This window comes from Ziziphus jujuba, chromosome 7 (assembly GCF_031755915.1).
Source record: "Ziziphus jujuba cultivar Dongzao chromosome 7, ASM3175591v1".
In the NCBI taxonomy this organism is placed as follows: Eukaryota; Viridiplantae; Streptophyta; class Magnoliopsida; order Rosales; family Rhamnaceae; genus Ziziphus; species Ziziphus jujuba.
Window position 1 is genome coordinate 14,472,461 of NC_083385.1, and position 22,957 is coordinate 14,495,417.

The 22,957-nt window shown below is 35.8% G+C and overlaps 3 protein-coding genes across 3 annotated transcripts; all 3 read right to left on the minus strand.

Annotated features, from left to right (window-relative positions):
* Positions 1 to 825: 825 nt before the first annotated feature.
* LOC107424978 (leucine-rich repeat receptor-like serine/threonine-protein kinase BAM1) lies at positions 826 to 4,787 on the minus strand. The gene is made up of 2 exons (XM_016034895.4): positions 2,047 to 4,787; positions 826 to 1,561 (listed from the first exon to the last, which is right to left on the minus strand). Exons 1-2 carry the CDS (start codon positions 4,634 to 4,636, stop codon positions 1,086 to 1,088), a joined length of 3,066 nt encoding a protein of 1,021 aa, XP_015890381.3. The 5' UTR covers positions 4,637 to 4,787; the 3' UTR covers positions 826 to 1,085.
* Positions 4,788 to 12,578: 7,791 nt separating this feature from the next.
* On the minus strand, positions 12,579 to 15,726 carry LOC107425017 (probable hexokinase-like 2 protein). The gene is made up of 9 exons (XM_016034946.4): positions 15,103 to 15,726; positions 14,857 to 15,007; positions 14,576 to 14,749; positions 13,903 to 13,980; positions 13,653 to 13,808; positions 13,465 to 13,563; positions 13,234 to 13,364; positions 13,068 to 13,149; positions 12,579 to 12,954 (listed from the first exon to the last, which is right to left on the minus strand). Exons 1-9 carry the CDS (start codon positions 15,381 to 15,383, stop codon positions 12,631 to 12,633), a joined length of 1,476 nt encoding a protein of 491 aa, XP_015890432.3. The 5' UTR covers positions 15,384 to 15,726; the 3' UTR covers positions 12,579 to 12,630.
* Positions 15,727 to 15,850: 124 nt separating this feature from the next.
* LOC132804469 (uncharacterized) lies at positions 15,851 to 22,382 on the minus strand. The gene is made up of 6 exons (XM_060818874.1): positions 22,348 to 22,382; positions 21,824 to 22,174; positions 21,122 to 21,751; positions 20,928 to 21,023; positions 20,530 to 20,626; positions 15,851 to 15,891 (listed from the first exon to the last, which is right to left on the minus strand). Exons 2-6 carry the CDS (start codon positions 22,154 to 22,156, stop codon positions 15,851 to 15,853), a joined length of 1,197 nt encoding a protein of 398 aa, XP_060674857.1. The 5' UTR covers positions 22,157 to 22,174; positions 22,348 to 22,382.
* Between the last annotated feature and the right edge of the window lie 575 nt (positions 22,383 to 22,957).

The following is a 22,957-nucleotide window of genomic DNA, read 5'->3' on the forward strand; positions in this document are numbered from 1 at the left end:
ATAAATAATTTTAATCCTACTCGCGCTGTCAAACTCATATTTGAGGAATGCATGTGAGTCAAGGGCATGGTATTTGTGGGGTCCAAAACAAAATGCCCTCCAAAACCAGCAATTAAATCCCAACTTTGAATTTTTCTTTTTCTTTTTATTATTATTATTTTTTCTTTAGAATACCAAATTTAAAAGCTGAATGTTGAAAATTCTCCTGCCTTTGTCATTGAGTGAAGTGGATAAAGAGGTTAAAATATCCAATTCCTAGTGAAAAAGATGGTTTCCTTTCCCTTAAAGGAAAAGGCACGACTATTTTGACCCATTTTACTAAACTCTGCACCCAGGGAATTCTCACTTCACATTAATTTTTCTTTTTTCAAATTATGTCTCAATTTAATAAAATCGAATATGAATTACATAAATAATCTTATTAATTTTAATAATATGTGTTTTTGTATTATATCAAAAAAGAAATTGAGATGTCAGATAATTTATAGGAAACATACAGTAGAGAGAATCCAAGTCCCTCGGTAATTGCAAGTGTCACAGCTTCCTCTGAGGCAGTCCATCCCATCGCCTTGGGATGAGGGGTCCATCAGTAATTAAGAGATAATAAATGACAATAATAATAAATTAAAATCTCAAACACAGTTCTTTATACCCCAAACCCACTTTCATTTGTGTCTCTTTCAATCTTTTTTCCCGTCAATAAAAACACTGAATTTCACTTTCCCTTTTCATGTTTTTCACTTGAGAAAAAGCTCTGCTCCTTCAGGACCTAATATGAGTAACAGCTGTGCCACAAACACAGAGGAAAATGAGTGAAGCCAGTGGTACAACTACAAATACTTTTTTCGATTGAAAGACATACTTGTAACAAAATAACCCCACCAATCCTACTGTACACCAAAAAAAAAATCAAACATTAAAACCTTAAAGTTAGAGCAAACCGATTTCCCTCCTCCCCAAATTAAAAAAAAAAAAAGTAAAAAGGAACAAAACGTAGATACTAAAAGACTAATAAGACAATTCTTGGAACTTCTTTAGAACCAACACTCCCATCCCTCCCCTCCAACAAATCATATGAATCCACTTCAAATGCTGAGAAGATCAGGTGGAGGCGATTGCGGCGGATGCTGTTGATTGTCTTTCGAATCTTTGGTTGTCATAGCCGGGGATTCGAAGGCGGTGGTAGCTGCTGGTGGTGGTGCTGGTGGTGACTCCGTGATTGTTGAGTCACCTTGTTTTGAGCTTGGTGATTTTGGGAGCTCTGTTAGAATTTGAACAACTTCACGCATTGTGGGTCTTTCCACTGCTTGTTCTTCAACACAGAGCATTGCTACATAGAATACATGCATTACTTCATGGAGTGGAACTGAAGGTAGTCTTGGGTCTAGGATTTTGAGAACTCCTTCCTTGTTGGAATCTGTCATTTTCCTAACCCATTGAACTATGTCCACCCCATCTCCGAATTCACCAACTGGTTTTCTTCCACTAACAAGTTCTAAAAGCACCACACCAAAGCTATAAACATCGCTCTTCTCATCAACCTTCAAGGTGTAGGCATATTCTGCACCAATAAAAAACAAAAACGAAAACAAAAAAAAATAATAAATTAGATAACTTTCAAATTGACGGTTAATAAATTGATTTTAATCTCCAAGGTATTAATTATTATTATCATAATTTTTATTGCTAGTGGGTTTAGAGTCAACACTCATTAAGATCTATGTACTTTCAAAGTGACCTGCCTACCGGTTTACTTTCAATGCCATAAGCTTAGAAAGGACAATGAGATTAGTACTCACATTTCAAAGAAATCAATCAATGAATATATCAGAAACACCCAAAGTCAAAAATTACACCATGACAAAGAAAATTCAGAAAACATTAACGCGATCTGGAAAAACCACAGTTTTGAGTCAAAAATTCATTCCTGGATTCTTTTTTTTTTTTGGGCATAAAATTGCGACATGCAAAAGGAAAATATAGTACGACTTTGGATTTCTACAGAATCCCCGACACGAAGAAAAATTCAAAGATTGAAGAAAATACCTGGTGCAATATATCCATAAGAACCAGCAATGGCCGACATGCATTCGGATGTCCCCGAGTCCTGCAGGAACTTGGCAAGGCCAAAATCAGCAACATGAGCTTCAAAACTTGAATCAAGAAGGATATTGTTCGATTTCACATCTCGATGGACAATTAGTGGCGAGCAATCATGGTGGAGATAGCAAAGACCCTTTGCAGCCTCTACAGCAATCTTATACCTTGTATCCCAATGCAAGTGACCACCTTTCTTACCATGGAGGACCTCACCTAAGCTTCCATTAGGCATGTACTCATAAACCAGAAGATTTGTTTCATGGTTTGAACAGAAACCCAACAATCTAACAATATGACGGTGTCTGATCCTACCCAAAGTTTGAATCTCAGCATTGAATCCATGGTCGTGGGAAGACCCTCGGCTCATCGCCGGAAGTCTTTTCACGGCCACATTATCCCCGTTCGGCATAGCCCCCTTATAGACAATTCCGGCACCTCCTTTGCCTATAATATTGTCCTCTTTCAAGCAATCTAAAACATCATCCACAGTGAAGTCCAAGCGCTGGAAAGCAGTCAATTTCCAAGCGCGAGACTCGCTGGCTTTCTTCAATGACCTGGCTTTGATAATAGCTGCAACTGCGAATGCTATAGAGCACAGAAGCAATCCAATGACAAGAAGGAGCTTCAAAGAAGCAGAGAGCGAACCTTTCACATGAGCTTGATGGGTGTCATTGGTAACCCCATCTCTGCACGGACCCAAATACGGACCGCATAGATCGGGATTGCCAAGAAACGAAGTGTAGTTGAAGTAGCTGAATTGACCAGTACCAGGAACCAAACCAGAGAAATTGTTGTATGAAAAATCAACAGATGTTAAGCTCTGCATAGTGGCTATAGATGGTGGAATGCTACCGACTAGATGGTTTCGGGAAAGGTTGAGGTAGTTCAATATCCTCATGCCGGTAATCTCGTTCGGTATCTCGCCGGAAAGATTGTTTCGGCTAAGATCAACGAATGTTAGAAGCTTGCATTGGCTAATCTCCGGCGCGATTGGACCCGAGAATTTGTTGTGACTGAAGTCGATTTTGGAAAGCTGCTGTAACCTCCCAATCTCAGGTGGTATTCTCCCGGAGAACTTGTTTCCATCGAGAAGAAGCTTCTGAACACCGGAGAAGTTGCCTATTGTCGGTGGTAGAGACCCAGAGAGCTGATTGTTCGAGAGACTAATCTGACCGAGATTTAACGCAATCGTATTGGTTTCTGGGAACTCTCCGGCGAGAAGATTGTCCTGCAACTCAACCTGAGTGAGCTCAGATAAACCAAAAAGACCCTTTGGAATCGACCCGTTGAGAAAATTCTCGCCCATTCGAATCCTACTCAACGACTTACACTCTCCAAGCGATTCAGGGATCGGACCGAACAAGAAATTTCCCAGAGTAATCAGAGTGTGAAGATGGTTACCGGAACACATGTCAGGAGGAAGAGTGCCCGTCAATTTGTTCGAAGAAAGATCCAGAAGCTGAAGCTTACCGTTCCTACCCAGACCCTGTGGAATATTTCCGGTGAAGTTGTTCTCCCATAGCTGCAAAACTTCAAGCTGAGGTAAATCTCCGATAAACTCCGGAATGGCTCCGTGAAGCTTGTTTCTGAAAAGGTTCAAGAGTGTCAAGTTCTTAAGCTGTGCGAATGACTCAGGTATCTCACCGGAAAACACGTTGTTCGACAAGTCCATGGATTTCAAGCTGTTCAAGTTCCCAAGCTGAGGTGTCAAAGGCCCAGAGAAGGCATTCACTTGAAGAAACAGAGTGTCGAGCTTCTGAAGCTTTCCAATCTCAGGTGGGATCTCACCGGACAAATTACAGTTTGCCCCATCGAAACGAACAAGTTCGGAAAGGTTTCCAATCTCCGCCGGCAAACCACCGTCGTAGCTATTGTAGTACCCAATGTAGAGCTCCTTAAGCTTCGTGAGGTTTCCGATCTCCGGCGGTATCGGACCGGTAAGCTCATTGCCGGAAACCGCCAAGTATTCTAGAAACTCCCACCGGCCATACACAGCCGGAATACTGCCGGCGAAAAAGTTCCCACCTAGATGCAAATGGCGAAGGCTGGGCATTTCCGTCACAACGAGAGGCAAATCCCCAGTCATGTTGTTGTTGTAGAGGTCAAGAACCTGGAGGTTCTTGAGCTCCGAGAACTGAGGCGGGAAGGTGCCGTTGAAGACATTGTTGGAAAGGTTGAGGAGTCGGAGGCCAGGAATCTCGGAGATCTCAGGCGGGATTGGACCGGAAAACTGGTTGGAAGCGACGGAGAAGTTGGAGAGGAAAGGAAGGCGACCCAGGTCGGAAGAAAGGGTCCCGGAGAGGTTAAGGCCGGAAAGGTCGACCGCGGTCACGTGCCGATGGGAATCGCACGTGACGCCGGTCCAATTGCAATGGCTAGTGGAGCTGTTCCAGGAGGCAAGAGCGGATTGCGGGTCATCGGTGATGAAGGATTTGAAGGAGAGGAGTGCTCGGTATTCGGGAATGTGAGCGGCGAGGGAACGGCGGTCGTGGAGGTGGAGGTGGAGAAAAAGAAGAAGGAGAAGGAGGAGTCGCATTTTACTGTCCGCCGCAGAGCTTAGTGGAATGGAGGTGGAGAAGAAGAAGGAAAACAGAAAGGGAAAGGCAAGGGAAGGGAAGGGAAAGGAAGGGGAAGAGAAGGGAAATTGGTTGGGGGTAGGGGGTGGGGGTAGCTAAAGGAGTAGAGTGAGAGCTCAGTTTGATGAGAGAGCCAGTGAGGCTGGTGAGGATGCGTGATTTTATTCTTTTTTTTTTTTTTAATTGTATATTTTTTAGTTTTTTTAGTTTTTTTTTGAATTTTGCTTCTTTTTTTTTTTTTTAATAACCTTTTTGTGTTTTCATCTTTTTTTACTTTTACTGTCGTTTTTATGTGGGGGAAAATAAAATGAAAAATTGTGAAAACATTTGAAATTTTAATGCTGTTGTTGTTGTTTTTTTCTTTTTTTCCTTTACTGAGAATAATAATATTGAATTTGTCAATTATTAAATATTAAATGAATGGATTATTTATTTTTATTTGTGTTTGAATTTTTTTTTCCCTTTTATAAATCTTTTTACTGAGTGCACGTGATATCAAGGATCATCAAATTTTTTTTTTTCCCTAATCGAAGATGGACAATTTATGCTATATGAATATCTATAAACTAAATTCATATTATATGGCAATGAAAATTGAATAATTTGCACAATGAAAACACTTTACTGACTGCTAGTATCTTATATAAGGACCGCTAGTATCTTATATGAAGATGGGCTTTATTTAAGAGAATAAGAAAAACAGTTCTGTTTTTTAACATTAGAAGTAGACTTGGACAATATATCATATTATTATCGTATTTATTAAATTATTATATAATTTATTATTCGATTAGTTAAATTATTAATAATATGTATGGATTTAAAAATTTAAATTTGATTTTGTTTTTAAAAAATAAAATAATATTTTTTTAAAAAAATCTTACAATGAAACTTATTTGTTTTAAAATTTAAAAAAAAAACAAATCTATACTTATTTAGTAATAAATTAAATAATTTTAATATTATAAAACTTACATAATTATAAAATATCTATTTTTTATAGGCCTAATAAATTAATCATATATTATTATGTTTTATTCGTTAATTTATTAGATTTTATTAAATGATATTAATATGGATCCAATATAATATTATTAATTTAAACTCATAAATTATTATAGTGTCTTATTATCAGAGTGTGTAAGGCTTAATTATAAACCTAAAAAGATATATTTGTTAATAATTGAATTGAATTAAACTTCAATTTTTTTGTTTTTTTTTTTTTTTTTTTTTGAGATTAGATTGTGCCATCTAATTTTATCAATAAGATGTGTTCTATTAGTAATATACCTTTTACATTCATATATTTGAATTAGTAGATTCCAATTATACTCCTGTTTTTCAAACTAGAATATATAGAATCTTGATTTAAAAAAGTAATAATAGAAATGAGATGTTCCTTCAGACGTTAAAGAATATTCAAAATATATAACTTAGGATATCAAATTGTGCAAACTCTACCATATAGACATACAAAAGCTACAATTCACCAAAAAAGACATACAAAAGCTACAATTCATGACAATCAATTGTTAACTTTTATAGATATTTTGATCGCCAGGACAAATTTCAATATTCTCACGAAGTATCTTAGAAAAATTGAAAATTGCTTTGCTAGTGATTAGGTTAGCCTTATCGAAATGCAAAGACAAAAGTATGGATGTTGAGAAGAATTGAGAAAGAATAATGATTAATTTTGATTATTACAGGCCAACTAAGCAGACGTTTTTGGTAAATGATAGCTATAAGCATTTTCTCAATTTTCCTTTTTATTTTTTTATTTTAATTGCGTCAATTATGGGTATTTGCATGCATATCATACTTTATTTCAAAACATAATTTTTTTAGATGAATTCTACTTTCTACCACATTATTTGATTAAAAAAATTTCCCACCCATAACACTACTGTATATTTTTTGTCCCCATATAATTAAGAGAAACTAAAGAATCGCATCAACAAGTGGTAATAAAAATTAATTGTCCAACAAAATATGTACAACTTCCTATATTACAAAATTAGAAAAAAAAAACTTAAAATATTAAACAAGTGGGGGATACCCTTATTAATAAAACCTTAAATGTCCTAAAAAAAAACTCTATCTTACGGCCATACAAGGGCAAAATATGCGCTCCAACTTATTTGCAATAAATGCACTTGCATTGCATTAGATGCTACTCAATTTGTCCATTTCTTCTTCTATCTATTTTTTAAAGTAGTCAAATTTTATTTTAAAATTTTGCATTAATGAGCCGTTGATATAATAAAGTTTTATTACAAAATTGGGTAGTAAAATTCTCTCTGATGAAAATCTCATTCAAGTTTAACAAAGAAAATTAATAAAAGAAAAATAAAGTGAAAACAGCGAGTAATTGGGGAAGACAAAAAAGCAGCATCGGATCCTCTTGCTTCCCAAGTGTTTTCTTTTTGGTTTTTTTACCATATGATTTTTATGTTTGTATAAAATGGCTTTTTGGGTATTATGAGGATTTTAAGATTGATTTTAAGATTCTATATGATAATAGGGGGTGTGTAAGCTGGTTTCCACGGTCAAATGGGTGACTATTTGGCATAATACAGAGGCAGGCCCCAGATTTAGCCACACTGCTAAGGACAAAACACACCCCACAGTGGTGCACATTTTTCTAGTTTCTTTTATCTCCCTTCTCTCTGAGTACAGCTTCTACTTTTTTGATTAATGATAATCAAACGGTGATATATTCTTCTGAGCTGAATAATTGGGACCCACTTTCCACGGCAACCTAATTTGATCACCATGGGACAACACACGAAATGGATTTAACATTTTGGGTCCCACTTGGCTCCACTTTCTGACCATCAGTCGGTTCGATCAATGTAATAAAAATTCAAAACGTCCAAGAACAATAAAAAAAAAAAGGAGAAAAAAACAGCAAAAAATATACAAAGGCAGTACAAGTACTCAAATTTGTTGGTTTTTGATGGGTCGCAGAATCTTTAATATATAAAAAATAAGAACAGAAAAAAAGAGAAAAAGTAAAAGAAAAAGCAAAAAAAATTATGATAATAATAAGTAATTATTAAACAGTAATAATTTTGCTGGGGGTGAGGGTTTAAAGCTGGTCAAATAAGGTTGACTGACAATGGAGGGACACGAGACGTGGTGTTTGTTTCTGTAGAAAAACTCCCCCAATTTCTGTGTCTTCCACTCTCCTCTTCAGCTGCTATGTTTTCGCAACACTAGCTATTATTATTATTATTATTATTATTATTATTGCATATTAGGCCCATGTGCGAAATTACGATTATGTCCTCCAATTATGTTCAATAGTCTTACAGCTTGACATTCTTTCGCAATGGGGTTTTTTTATAGTGTGGTCGAGGGAAGAGAGATCTCAGGTGGTCCCCCTCACCCTCTCCCCACAACGACCTCTATGGTCCAATGCAAAAACTAAGCAGGAAGCGGAAGCAGAGGAAAGCTGCAGCTGCTTTGCTTCGCATTCTGAAGATGGAAAATGACCAAGAAGCCCTTCTAAGTTCCCTATTACACTCCAAAAAAAGCGACACCGATATTGATGCCAGTGAAATTACTGTAACGCCCCTTATCATGTGTCTCTTTCTAGGATACAAGCAGCGCATGTGGGGTTCAAGGGTATTATGATAATTTTGTTGAAGGAGTCGGCTATCAATGTGTTTGGCCTGTTTTTTACCATGTTGATCAGAGAGATTCAAAGGGTAGGGCAATGATTTTGGCACTCCCTCTTTGTTTTTATTATTAACTTAACCTATAAAACTGAAACCCCAAACTCAATTTCTAGGGTCGGAAGAAGCAGAAACTTCTCTGGTTCATAAAAATGTTCAAAACATAGGATTTTTGTGTCATAATCTCATGAATTGCTTTTTCCCTAAACTCTCTCATTTTGGCATAGTTTATTAAGCTCTTTCTTTTCTTTTCTTTTCCTTTTTTTAATAGGTAATTGCCCCTTTTGCAAATTTATGCCTAAATTTTGACCATTGATCTTACCCCATGTGGAGGAAATGGCCAAGATTAGTATAATTGGACCCACATTTCATGGTGGTTGTAGAAAAAACTGTGTAGTACTGAGAGCAAAAAGCAACATGATTTGTTTTTTTGTTTTTTTTTTTTTTTTGTTTTTTCCGTAAAAAGCAGCATGAAATTTTGGTAGACGGGCAAGAAAGGGGAAAAGGAAGAAGGGTTTGGTTTGTGCGTGTAAGAGGAAGGATTTATATTATTTTATGTGTATGTATTTGTTGGGAGTGGGTAGGGAGAGATTCGTTGGTTTTTTATTGAAAAAGTTAATTAATTTTCACATTGAACTAGAAAGAAAAACTTTGGGCTAAGTTAAAAAGCCTCAAGCCCAAAGCTTCTTTTATCCCTGAAAACACGTTGTCTCAATTACTATTCAATGTGTTGGATAGCGTTCCTTTTGTCTCCTCACGTTTGGACTCCACTCCAAAGTTCCAAAACCCTCTTTCAAATCATATCCTATCCTAGTATCCCTTTTAGCTTTTCCTCTTTCTTTTTTTCAGCTTTTGCTCCTTTAGCAACCCCATTACAATAATCCTGCTTTGTTAAAGTGTAATGCTCCTTTTAATTTTCCTTGATAACTTTTTCCATTGCAATTTGAATGGTGAATCCATTCGTATAGGCTATACAATTTGTGTATATCTATTATATAGTTATGTAGTTGTGACTAAACTTCTTAACTAAATGATAGTGATATTCAAATCTCTTTTATATTGATAATAGTTTAAAAATACTTTACAAACCAATCTATTAAAACGGTTGAAAACTTGAAAAATAGTGTCTAGATCTGTTTGTAAACTTTGGAATAGTGCAAATAATTTGATTGATTCAGTTTTTTTTGTTTTTGGTGTGAAATATTTGATTGCTTCAGTTTGATGTTGTATGTTTGCTCCTTTTATCGTCTGTTGTCTAAAATTGACAGGTACATTGCAGTTGGTTTTCGACCAAATTACACCAATTTGGTAACAGTGGTGTATAATGATATGGCCAACATGGCAGACGATTCAATAAATAGGATAAAACAAAATAGGGAAGCTATTTCCATAAATACCGCAATATCGCAAGTTACAGGATTATTGTCTGAGGGATATGATATTACTAGCTTATCAGGAGGCATTTTTTTTTTTTTTTTTTTTGTTTTCATCCAAAAAAAAAAAAATCAAATTGTAACTTCTTATTTACTTAATTTATGTATGGTTAAAATTTAATTAATTTATTTCATGTTGTTCTTCAAGATTTGATCTGGGGTTCAAAAACCCAGATGGGCCATGCATAGGAGTCTAGAAGAAGAACAAGAAAAAGAATATTAATAATGTGGTAAGCCAAAAAAAAAAAAAGTTAGGATAAAAAATGGATGATTACAAGCACTAAAGCATCATCAAAAACCCTCCAGAAAAAAGAAAAGAAAAAAAAAAGGCCTATTTGTTTCCTTTGTCTGATCTTTTGCATCGTGTAGGCAAATCAAGATTATTAAAATGTATTTTTCTTTGATTATTAATTTTTTAATTTTAAACATTTGAGGTTGATATCGAGACGATGTATATTTGTTGTTTAGTATGATGGATCTCTATCCTCAACCCCACAGCCACCCTTCCATCAATTTCTTCCCACCACTTATCCTCCCTTTAAAGGTATGGGAAGGGAACACCTATCATTTTTTATGAATAAATTAAAATAAAATAAATGGGAATAAATGGGTTGAGTACTCCGCCAACATAATGTGACATAAAATTGACTCATAATCGATTAGTATTTTTCTTTATTGCTGTTTTTCAATTGTGCTTGATGTGGATTGGGAAATGTATATTAATAATTTTTATGTGCTATAAATTGTAGATGTATATCTTGGTCATGCTTTCGTTGTTTATGTAATAATGTAACAATATGTAGCTTTATGATCCAATTTGACTCCTTGAATATTGATCAAGGTACAGGATATTTTATCCCAAAAAAAAAAAAAAAAAAAGTACAGCAATTAATTAGGAGTTTGGATGGTGTGGTCTATAAGTAAATTGTTTGATGTTATAGATATAATTAAAGGTGGACATGAGGCAGGTTATATGTTTATTAATTTTAGATTAAAATTAATTAATATATATTTCTATCATAACTTTGAGTTTGAGATTCCATTTTTGTTTATGAAGATATGAAGTTGATATTTAATTCTATGAATATAATATGAAATTGTTTTCAGAAAATGTTACTTGATCCGAAGGACATAGTCCACTAATCATAACATCTCTATGACCTAAGGTTATTCAGGTGCATGCAGTAGTGCAATAGCTCATAATTTACGAAAATCTGTTTAATATTTAATGTTCATTGTAGTGCTTACTAATGATGAATATAATTTGCCAATTGTCCTTTATTTAAAAAAAAAAAAAATCCCTATTGCTTATTAATTATCTTAAGAATGACCCAGGAAAAAATATTTTTTTCCATTTCATGTTAATTATATGATCAGTAGTTGTGGCATGCTATAAGAGGCTTTAGGAAATCCTAATAACAACAATGGGTTGGGTTATTTTTCTTAAAAGAACGTTCTAGAAAATATGTGAATTAATTTATTAGATAAGAATGATTGAATTTCATTGTCATTCGGTTTTCTAAATACTTATGGAACACCTGAAATAAATTAATGACTTTAATTGACCATTTTATAATTACAAATAATAACTTTGATTAAAACATGTTGGTTATGTTAGGGCTAACTCTCATTTTTTAGCCCGTTTTTAGGCTTTTAAACCCATAACCCAAGTGAAGAAATTGACTCTGCAAAGCCCATCTTGGTGTCTTAAACATTATATTATTTATGACCTGTACGTAAAAGTGACATTTTCGGTTTTGAGTATGTTTTTTACTTGTTTTAGAATTTTGAGCCGCTAGTTCTTTATCATCACATTTTCCGTCCAAACTTTCTTTTTGTACATTTTGGTGAGGGAATTTTTGTGTATGTTTCATTTTCAGTAGACGCTAATTAACCTTAGAATTTTGAATTTTCATATTTCTATTGAAAAGCCACAAATCAAAGGTCCAAATTTCGAATTCTCTATTTCCAATATAAAAGTGAAAAATGACCAGGTCTCCAAATTGGTAAATGGAGGAAAAAGGATAAGGATAGGGTAGGAGTAAGATTTTAGCAAATAGGAAAGAAGGAAAAAAAATATCATTAGAATTTTTGCAATTGAGTGTGATATACTCCACAAATGCACAACTCAGAGCACCATACAAACAGCCATGTGGCCCATGTCTCTATGTTTTGAAAGGCTGCGCTTTGATGAGCCACAATGAGAGAATAATGGTGGTCCAAGAGTGTGTGGGAATGGGATGGCTTGGTGTTTAGCTGAGGGGGACCAAAACCATCTCTTTTTCCATTTTGTTGGCAAGGCTTGGTAAATGGCTTTGTGTTTGCCAGTTTGTTATGAAGAAGTTTTCAAGGGGAGAAAACCCAAACTGAAATTGGGAGCCTTTTGAAATAGATGGATAAGAATAAACAACCATCATTACAGGTTTATTGCTTAGGCTTTTTGTTTGTATAGTCATGTCTTTCATACGGATTTCAGATCTCTGAAAAATCTCTCTGTTGTTTCTATGAGTTTTGGATACTTCTAAATGGTAGCAAGTAGATGACAAAGGATAAGACAAATGTTTATCATATTTGTTTATTTTACCTTGGACCTCAAGTCATTTTCAACGTTTGTCTTGCTAGTAGTTGCTTTTAACTGGTAAGCAATGGGCTTTTGTTTTTGTTTTGAAAAGTTTCAAGTTTTGACAGTTTCTTTTACAGCAAAAAGTAAGTTCTAAGCTGCAAGTCTGAGCCATTTCCTGACATAAAAATTGACACAGAATCTTGGCTTTAAAAGGAAAAGTGACATAGCAAAAAATTGAATTGGTTTTTTTGGTCATGGTACTGTGAAATTTCGAAGTATTATGAAACAGATTTCTTCTTTTGTGAGGCTGCAAGGAATACAGCACCAGTTCCTGAACCACCATGAGAATGTTCAATCACCACATTGTCTGAGAGTTGATTTCCAAGCATTTCCCAAACACTGCTGTTCAGGTAATTTCTAAACACCCTGTAATGCTCATATAGCCCACCTTCCACTGTAACAACACTTTTCCTGTTCTGTATTCTTCCTTGCTTCTTGATGATCCCAACTATTCCAGATCCAGCTAGTCGAGCTGCACGTTCCGCAACAATGTCACAAACCTCTGATACAACTTCTCTAGCCAACAGAGATGAATTGCTGATCTGAAATGTGAAGAAATGGAAGTGAGGCCAATGATTTTGTTCATACTTAAAATTGTTTAGTCCAATCCAATCAAATAATCCAAACGGATAGGAATACTAGTATTAATACTTACCCCAAACACTTCATTCAGTTTTTCATCAATCACTTTGTAATCCTCTGATGTATCTTGGTGCATTGAAGCCACATCAGGTGATCTAAATGATTAGCCGAAAGTCAAGATAATGTATAAAACGTGTAATTTCTACACAGAGCTAGTTACAAGAGAACTAATATTGTACCTTAATTGATAAGGAATAGTAAGTTTCAATGGGACAGTCTCTCCAAATAATGCTGTTTCCTGCGCCATTTTTAGTAAAACTCTCCTCACAATTTCACCCAGATACATTCCTGAAATTAGCTTTTCGAATATCTGAGAGGAAAGAAAATTTAGAAAATAAAAAGCAGAAAAATCTTATGCTTGTCTTTTTAGCTTGTGATAAATAAAGAAAGTCTTGATTGAAATGGCTTACCCTGCAACCGGGGTTTGAACTTTCAGCATCTAAACAAGCATCGAATTCGGTTCTTGGAAGATGAGGTGAACTGAAATCTCCCCAGTTGATGTTGATTACCTGAAAAGCTAAGCAGGCAATCACAAAAATGGTCGTGTTTTAGTTAAATATGTATGCAAAAATTAATTTGCTTGCCATTTAAAACTGACCATCTCGCCTGACTTGGGTGATGGACCATGCCAATGTGAAACTGCTTCTGCTGGTTCTACATAAGCAGCATTCGTGCCCATTCCAAGAGACACTGCAGCAACACTTTCTCTGTTATAGTATCTACCTCCAGCCAGATGACCAACAGTATCATCAACCTGCTGACCAACATAATATGAAAGCTTGCTCTACATTGAAATTGATTTTTTAACATATCATGCATATTCAAGAAAGAAATAGAAGATGAATTACCATTGCGGAAACGCGCAAGTTTGTCACACCGTGTTTCTCTAGAGCTCGATTGATGTTGTTTACCAATTCCTTTCCAACCTGTTTTCATTGTATATATCAAATTTCAAGGGACAGAAGAGTATGTATCGTTATTTGAGACAAAATATTCAATGAAAGCACATATTTTCGTTACAATTTGGCAATAACGATTAACTTTTCTAATATAGAATGAAAGTGTTTTCATTTGATTTTGGTATTCGTTTTGGAAAAATTATACTGCTAAAAGGGTTTTTAAAGGATTTAAAAAACCAAAAACAATCATTTCTATGCAGCTCCTAGGATTAAACACTTCGTACATCAAATAATTTTTTTATTTTTCTTGAAAATTCCAACTTCTAATTATGCATTTGTTGGTCTTTTAACACAGTCAAAATCTTACAATTTGTCAGCCATGAGTCAGCATCATAAAAGTTATATAGGGCCATCTATTGTTTGATTTCATATCCAAAACTGTTTCTGTTTGTCAAATGTGATTGATTGTCCATTTCCAATACCAACTTTCATATATACATATATATATGCATCTCAAAAAAAATATTATATTTAATATTTTAATCATACAACATATCTTCAATTTAAAATATTCATGCACTATCCAAATATAAAAACAAAAAAATGGAAAAATAAACTCAACAGTGTCATCAGCTGAGAAAATGTTCCATTTGATGGCGGTTCCGAGGGACAACACGGCTTGGTTCACTGGATATGACACTATAAAACCCAGTTCCTTCTCTGGTGTTTCATTCTTGTTCTCTGGATGCTCTGCAACAAACTTTTCCAGCGCCACCGCAATAAAATCAAACAGTTCCTGGACGCACAAGAAACCTCACTGTTTCTCTTCCACAAGTGAAGATAATTTTCAAAAACTAGTACAGAGAATTAATTCCATACTCTGAATTTATATTAGATATATACCTGAGTAGTACCATCCATCAAATTGGAAGGAATGGAAATCTCCTCCCTTTCAATATCAGAAATGGGTACATTTTTGCCTTCAAGTCTAGCACACAATATCAAGAAATTGGATCCTCGCAAATTGACTCCATAATACAGTCCTTCCTCATCTCTGCCGCCACAACAATTATTAGAATTTCACACATAAAAATGAAACAACCATTGAATACAAGAAAGCTAGAGAGACTGAAGAAGATGGATGAGTACCCAGCTGGGAGAAAATCAAGGTAGGAAACCAGCATCTTGAGGGAAGTCCCTGTCACTGTTGCATCTGAGGCAAGAGAGGCTTCCATATGATGAACCAAATCGTCAGCCACCAGCCACAGCCTCTGCACCGGAGTCGCACAGTCCCTCGCGAATTGGCGCAGAATTCTCTGCGTTCTCTTCCACTGTCTCTCCTTCCTCCTTTTCCACTGCCTTGCCATGGCCGCTATCACTACCACTGCTGCCGCCGTGCTTGCCACTGCCACCACCACCTGCTTCCTCATTGGAACACACTCTTTTTCTTTCTCTGATGATCAAAATACGCTGATTTTGCATTTGTTTTTAGAATTTTTGGTAGGTTGGTTGAAATTTGAATCTAATGGCAACAGAAAATCCGGGTTTCATGCACAAGAGAGAACGAGTATCATGGTGGCATTCATGGATTGGTTGGAGTTGGAGAGTTGAGTGATCCCAATTTGTGTTTTGTCTCTGCCTTGTTTGGCATGACTTCTGTGAAGCTGGCTTTAGCTTCTTAAAGTACAAAAACTTCTCTTTGAGAGTGTTTGGATACTATGTAAATTGCTTTACGCTTACAAAGCAGTTTGAAAGCTCTTCTTTAAATACTGTATTAGCCCTGTTTGGCCTTTTTTTTTTTTTTTTTCTTCTACTTTTGTAAAAGTGCTTAACAGGAAATCACTCTTTATTAATTTTAGTTAAAAGCTTTTATAGAAGCCTAAAAATCCCTAGAAAATTATACAAACACTCTCAAAGCTACTTCTAACTTCTTATAGGCTATTCCAAACAATGTTAAAAATAAAAACAAGGGTTTTTTCGATAAATAGCCATTTTACAATTGCATTTTAGAAAAATAGCAATTTTTTTTTTTTTAAAACTAGCCACCTTGGGACAAATATACCTTTGAAAATATTGAAAATTACGCAAAAGGTTTTTTTTACACCCTTTCCTTTCTTATACACAGCCGTTCGTTCGTGGGGATGGGGTTTCTACAAAACTGTTCGTGGGGTTTCTCTAAACTCTTTGCATCTCATCGCCTCTCACTCTCATTTTTTTGTATTTTCTCATATCTCAAACTAAAATCAGGTAAAAATTTTATCTTTTTCTTATTAGATGAAAGTAAGGAAATATGTGTTTTTTTTGTTTTTTCTCTTTCTTTTTTTTCTTGTAAGTTTTATTAGTTTAGGGTTTTTTAAGCTTTTTATTTGATATGGGTATGCAAGAAATTGATTTATGAGATGTTATATGTGATTTTAAAGATACTTAGGTGGCATATGGTTTGAAAATGGGAGAAATTTTTGTGTAAAACTGAAAAATCGCGAAAAACAATAAAAACGGAGGAAATTTGGCGAAAAAGATGAATTTCCGCCAATTTCCTCCAGTTTGTCAGTTTTCGCAAATTTCTGCCAGTTTTCCGCCAGTTTTTCCGCCAGTTTTCCGCCATTTTTTTGCCAGTTTTCCGCCAGTTTTCTGCCAGTTTTCAGCCAATTTTCCGCCAGTAGGAAAAAGCTATATTTGGCCCGAAAAAAAAAACAGAATCAACTTTTTTAATACAGTTAATATGTTTGTTTAATATTATTCAAATTTTTATATATTTATTGATTTAGTTTTACGTTATTCATTTAATTTTGTAGTAAAATGGAAGATGATGACATTGTAATTGCGGTTTTATACAATGGAACATTGGTACAAAATGATAGTGGTGATTGGGAATATCGAAATGGTAAAAATGTAATGGTTTCCGTCGGCAAGAGATGCACAAAATCAGAGTTAGAGGATGAGATTTTCAATTCTATTCAGATAGATCGAAATGAATATTTGCTAAAGCTAAAATGGATATATGGACGATGTGCAGAAAAGTTGGATCCTACAGAAATACGATGTGATAGGGATGTGAAATGCTTTCTTCAAGAAGTGAGGAATGGAGGGATGACAATGATGCGGCCTCCATTGTATGTTGAGGTGATTTCAAAAGTTGAACATGTATGTAGAAATGTTCATCAAACAGCATTTGCTTCGGATAGTGGGAGTAATCTTCATTCTTTTTCTTGTCCTCCAATTGGCGGTCGTCTACCACAAGCTTCCGGTACTGAACCAATTCAGGTTACATCTCAGGAAATTATGGTTCAAGAAACTCAGTTTAGAGATCAAGTTGATGTTCGTGGGGGGGCCTGGACATCATTTAACATTCACGAAGGAGTTGATGTTGGAGGTGACTATGCTGAACGGTTTCCTAACGACGAGGAGTATGAGCAGTTGCATCATATTGATCATGATGAGAATTACAATGCAGCAGGGGATGATGTTGGTCATAATGATGTAGATTTTGATCATGAGTTGCCGGATAATGATAATGATATGCATCCTGAAATGAACAATGAAGGAGTTGATGATGTTAGGGTTCATCGTGCTACAAGTGACCACATATCATCGAGCAACAGAAGTGGTTCTATGGCCATATTTTCGTCAAAGTTCACTGGCTGTGAGAGCATAGTAGTTGGACAATTATTTCGCAACAAACGTGACCTACAGAATAAACTGAGTATCTATTGCATGCGAGAAAATAAGGAGTTTAAGGTGACACGATCAACTACACAACGGTATGAGGTTGTATGCTTGGAAAATACTTGTAAATGGCGACTACGTGCAACCACATTTAAAAATGGAGAAATATTTGTTGTGAGAATTTTTGATAATGTACACAGTTGCTCGTTAGATATCGTGCATCGAGAACACAAGCAAGCCAGTAGCCGGGTTATCGGGCAATGTATCAAATCTAAATATGAAGGTATTGCACGTGTTTACAAACCCAAAGAAATTCAACATGATTTTTTGTAGAAATATGGGGTGAATATAAGCTACAACAAAGCATGGAGAGGTAAAGAGTATGCACTTAACAGTGTTAGGGGATCTCCAGAGGAGAATTTTGCTAAGTTACTTGCCTACTGTTTTGAGTTAGTGTCGAAGAACCCTGGGACTGTTACACGTATCAAAACAGACGATAATAACAATTTTGTATATTTCTTTATGGCGATTGGAGCAAGCATTAGGGGATTTAAATCCCACATAAGATCCGTATTGGCTGTTGATGCAACTATATTGAAAGGGAAATACAAAGGGTACATGTATATTGCATCGGGCATGGATGGCAATAAGCAAATATATCCTTTGGCTTTCGGCATTGGAGATGGAGAGAACGAGCAAGCATATACATGGTTTTTCCAAAACCTGAAGGATGCCATCGGAGATTTTCCAGATTTGGTGTTTGTGAGTGATAGACACCCCGCTATTGAAAGGGTATTACGCAAAATTTTTCCCAATGCATACCATGCGTTGTGCACGTACCATATAAGCAGAAATATTAAAGCAAATGGACATGCGAAAGATGAATCAATAATACAATGTTTCATGCTCGCAGCTAGTGCATATTTGGTTGAAGATTTTGAGTTTTATATGGGGCAAATTGAGGCAAAAAATAGTAGGGCTGCCCAGTACATTCGATCATGTGACCCTACAAGGTGGGCACGTTCTCTTTGTCCATGTAGAAGGTACACTATCATGACCACCAATATTGCAGAAAGCTTGAATGGCATTCTGCTAGATGCTAGAGAGATGCCAATAGTAGCATTAATAGAGCACATACGGGATTTACTGCAAAGGTGGTTTTATGAGCGACGTACTGTAGGTGCAAAATTGACAAAGCCTGTGATTAACCATATGGAAGAGTAACTCAAACTACGAAATTTGGAGTCCATCGGACTACGTGTGAAAGCCATTAATATGCATGAATTTCTTGTGGAAGGTGGGAGTTTGAGGGGTATAGTTAATCTCCAATCAAAAACATGCTCATGCAAAGTCTTCGATCTTGATCAATATCCTTGTGATCATTGTATTGCCGCTTGCAGAGACCGAAAAATTGCTCCTTATGGCATGTGTTCTCATTACTACACCGCGGATGCATATCGTGCAGCTTATGCTGAGTCCATTTATCCTTTGTTAGATGAAAAACAGTGGCATGTCCCGGATGACGTGGTCGCATTGTTCTTCCACCAAGATGGACACGTAGGCGAGCCGGTAGACCGAGGATGCAACGCATACCATCCGAAGGTGAAGATGTTATTGGACGTAGATGTAGCCGATGCGGTGGTGTTGGACATTATAGGCAGAGATGTACGAATCCATTGTCTTATGCTTCGAATTAGAAAGTTTTAATTTAGTGTTATGGTTTAATATGTTTTGATAATTATTTCATATCTTTTTTTTTTTTTTGAATTTAATCCTAAATGAAAAGATGCTTTCTGGAATTGATTTTCAATCTTTAGTTTACATATCATTTTATGAAATGTCCAAATGATTTTGAAAATAAAAACAAACATATATCAATTTTATTTTTATTTAAAATGGTTATTGATTTTAAATGTCACTACATTTTTTGTTAATTACATCTTCATCTTATATAATATTTGTCTCCACTCCCAATTTTTTTTACCCTACTATTAACTTATATAATCTATTAGAAATTGATTTTCCAAGTGGAGGAAATTAGTTTCTAATAGGAGTAAAAATTATTCAACGATTTCCGCTTGGAGGAAATGTTTTCCAACAGGAGGAAAACTATTTCCGCTTGGAGGAAAATTTTTCCACCTGGCGGAAATTTATCAAGAGGCTTCAATTTTTCTTCATATGGGATTTCCGACTGGAGGAACGTTTTTCCTCCATTTTTCCTCCAGTAGGAAAATTTTTCGGCCTATAGGAAATATTTCCGACAAGCGGAAATTTTTTTAAAATTTGCAATTGAGCTCTTAAGGCGTTTGTGCATAACGGAATTCTAATAAATAAACATGGCACATTTCCTATAAGGTCAATTACTTATCCTTACATCAATACCACATTGTTATCTTTGTTAAATGAACATTATAAGCCACCATTATATTTACAATTAAAAGTCAAATATAATAAATAATATGCATCTATAAACATGAAAAAATGAAAGAAAAAAGCATCACCGCGCAGCTCATATGCTAAGTTCTTTGTTGTAAACCTCATATGCATACTTCTTCCTAAAGAACTCCATGTTATCTTGTGTGAATGTCAATGGTAATCTAGCATGTAAGAATTCGATGGTCTTGAGTGTAAATATGCCACAGTCACCACTACAAAAACAAACAATTATTATAACATATATTAGTATTATTAGAACCATATTCAATAGTTAATATTTATTCAACAAAAATGTAAGTATTAAGAGGTTTTACCCGTTACTTTGCTAAGGGGTATTTTGTGCCAATTCACATGTAAACTCGTCAACGGAGTCTACAAGATCCAGCCGCTGCTCATAAAAGGATGCAGACCGCAGTAAATATGGTAACATTATGCATAATTTCTGGAAATAAATTTGTCCCTTGTATCGGTTACCAGCCTTATCTGAATCATATACAGTCATGCGACGCTCTTTTAAGTCCACGTGCCCTACCACCCAATGTATGTTGAGCTTGTTTAGTGGAATCAACAACTGTCAATACATTACAGAATTTCAGTTAGCACAATAAATAAAGGAAGGCACATGAATAAATGAATAGTTAACATTACACAATTTGGACATGTATATATTACATGATTTACGTATTTCCATGGCTTGGACTCCTTCATTCGAATCCCCAGCACATATTCTTGCATTACGTATGAGAATTGGAACTTAGATGGATTGTCGATGAACTTTCCATGACATTGCTCAATGTATACCTACAACAAAATAATTTATTAGTTATCTAAAATCACAATAGCCACATATAGGACACCTGGCCGTTACTTACCCAAAATCCTCCATCTAGCACCTCAAAAGTAGGATAAAAAATATCAGGAAATTGATTGGCACGTACACGAAATAGGTAAGGCAGGACTTCCATATGCTGCATTGAAAGACGAGTTAATTTTAAATTACATCCATGCAGTTGAACAACTATCTATGGAATTTATCAAATTATAAAATAAAAATCTTGATACTTACATCGTGATTCAGCCACTTCTCACTGTTTATAAGCAACTGGAAAAAGTCTTTACCCGCAGTCAAAATGTCCATATCAACCTTTGATGCCCAACCAGACTTCATAAATTTGTCAAAATTTTTTACAAGTCGCGTAGGTACTGGTTTGTATGGGTCGAACTTCAAAGTAGAAGATGCACCAGGTAAAGTGCGCTGTAGTTTTTTCCGCAAGCCTCCGACACTATAAGGAGTTGTAATAGCTGCTGCCGCCTTCCTATCCCTCCTCCAAATATCTATGTTTTGCTTAGCAGCTGCTACCTTTCTTGCACGTCTCCCGGCAGGAAACTTTGATGGAGACACTTTCTCAATAATCGTAACACTTGGTCCTGCATCGTCGTCAACATATGGCTGTGACTGTCTATCAACGGGGGTCGCATCGGGACCATACTCTTCTTTATTTTCATCCCCTTGACCGTCCATCCCATCTCCCAACCCGTCAGCACTAACTCCCACTCCTTGGTGCTTCATTAACTTATCAAGCTTGGTGTCCAAACTTGCAAACTCTCTAAGCATGGCGATTCGTAAATCCTTAACGTCTTGCCGTACACTAGCCACTTCGCCTTCAAGGATTGTTAATCTCTCTCTCAAAGGTACCTAAAAGAAATAATAATTATTAATACTTGCAATAATGAAAAAAAGATAAACATTCATACAATTTATTCAAACCTCATCATGGGATGGAGTCGTTGGAGGTTGGGATGGAGTCGATGGTTCAACATGAACATGAGCAGCAACTCCTGCAGTCGATGAAGAAGGCTGGTCTGTCGGCTTATGTCCCATTCGCCGCCTCCCTCCTTTTCCCATAATTTCTACAGACGCCTCTTTCCGTTTCTTACTTATTCCACTTCTTGTAAGTGGAATACCTTCATCTTTTTCATCATGACTTGCCTGTGGTGGCTTGTCTCGAACAGCAGGTGCAACATTGTATGGAGTACTGTCATGATGTACATCCAATGCCAAGTTGCCGATATATGCATGCTCAACTTCAGTCACATTCATTAAGCCATGAACGGGATACTGCAAAAGACAAAAGGGATTATAATCAAGTGATTAGCAAGTAATACTAATATTCATACAAATACTGCAAAAGTGTATAAATAATATTATTATGTTGGAATGTATATTTATATATATATATATATATATATATATATATTTGTACATATAAGTGGAAGAACTCATAGACTTACATCACGATGATCGAAGAGTTCAGTGGCCTTCTCAAATCTTGGCACTTGTAAAAAATGCCAATTAAGAATTCGAGGGAATGCCATGTCCGGCAACTTCTTTCCGAATGCTTGACCCAATGAAGGAATTATCTCAAAACCCCAAATCTGTCAAACAATTAATTAGTAATCAATAAGTAACGAAATTCGATCTACAATTAATCTTCCGACACGGCTTTCCAGAAGTTCGATCTACAATTAACCTTTGCCCTCGATATCTCCGAGTCCCAAAACCTTTGTTGGTAATCTGAATCCATTTATCTGCAAATCAAATACAACAAAACATAACAGATGGAGGAAACGTTTTTTCCGACACGAGAAAAGCCTGAAGGACAATTTTTCCGCCTGGAGGAAAAAATTTTCCGCCTGGAGGAAAAGGTTTTCCGCCTGGAGGAAATTCGCCTGGCGGAAAAAATTTCCTCCAGGAGGAAAACATTTTCCGCCTGGAGGAAATTTTTTCCTCCAGAAGTAAAAAAATTCCCGCCAGGAGGAAAAAAAGAGAAAATATTTTCCTCGGGGTGGAAAATTTTCCAGAACCAAAATAACATACACCTAACGGGATTTTCAAACCAGC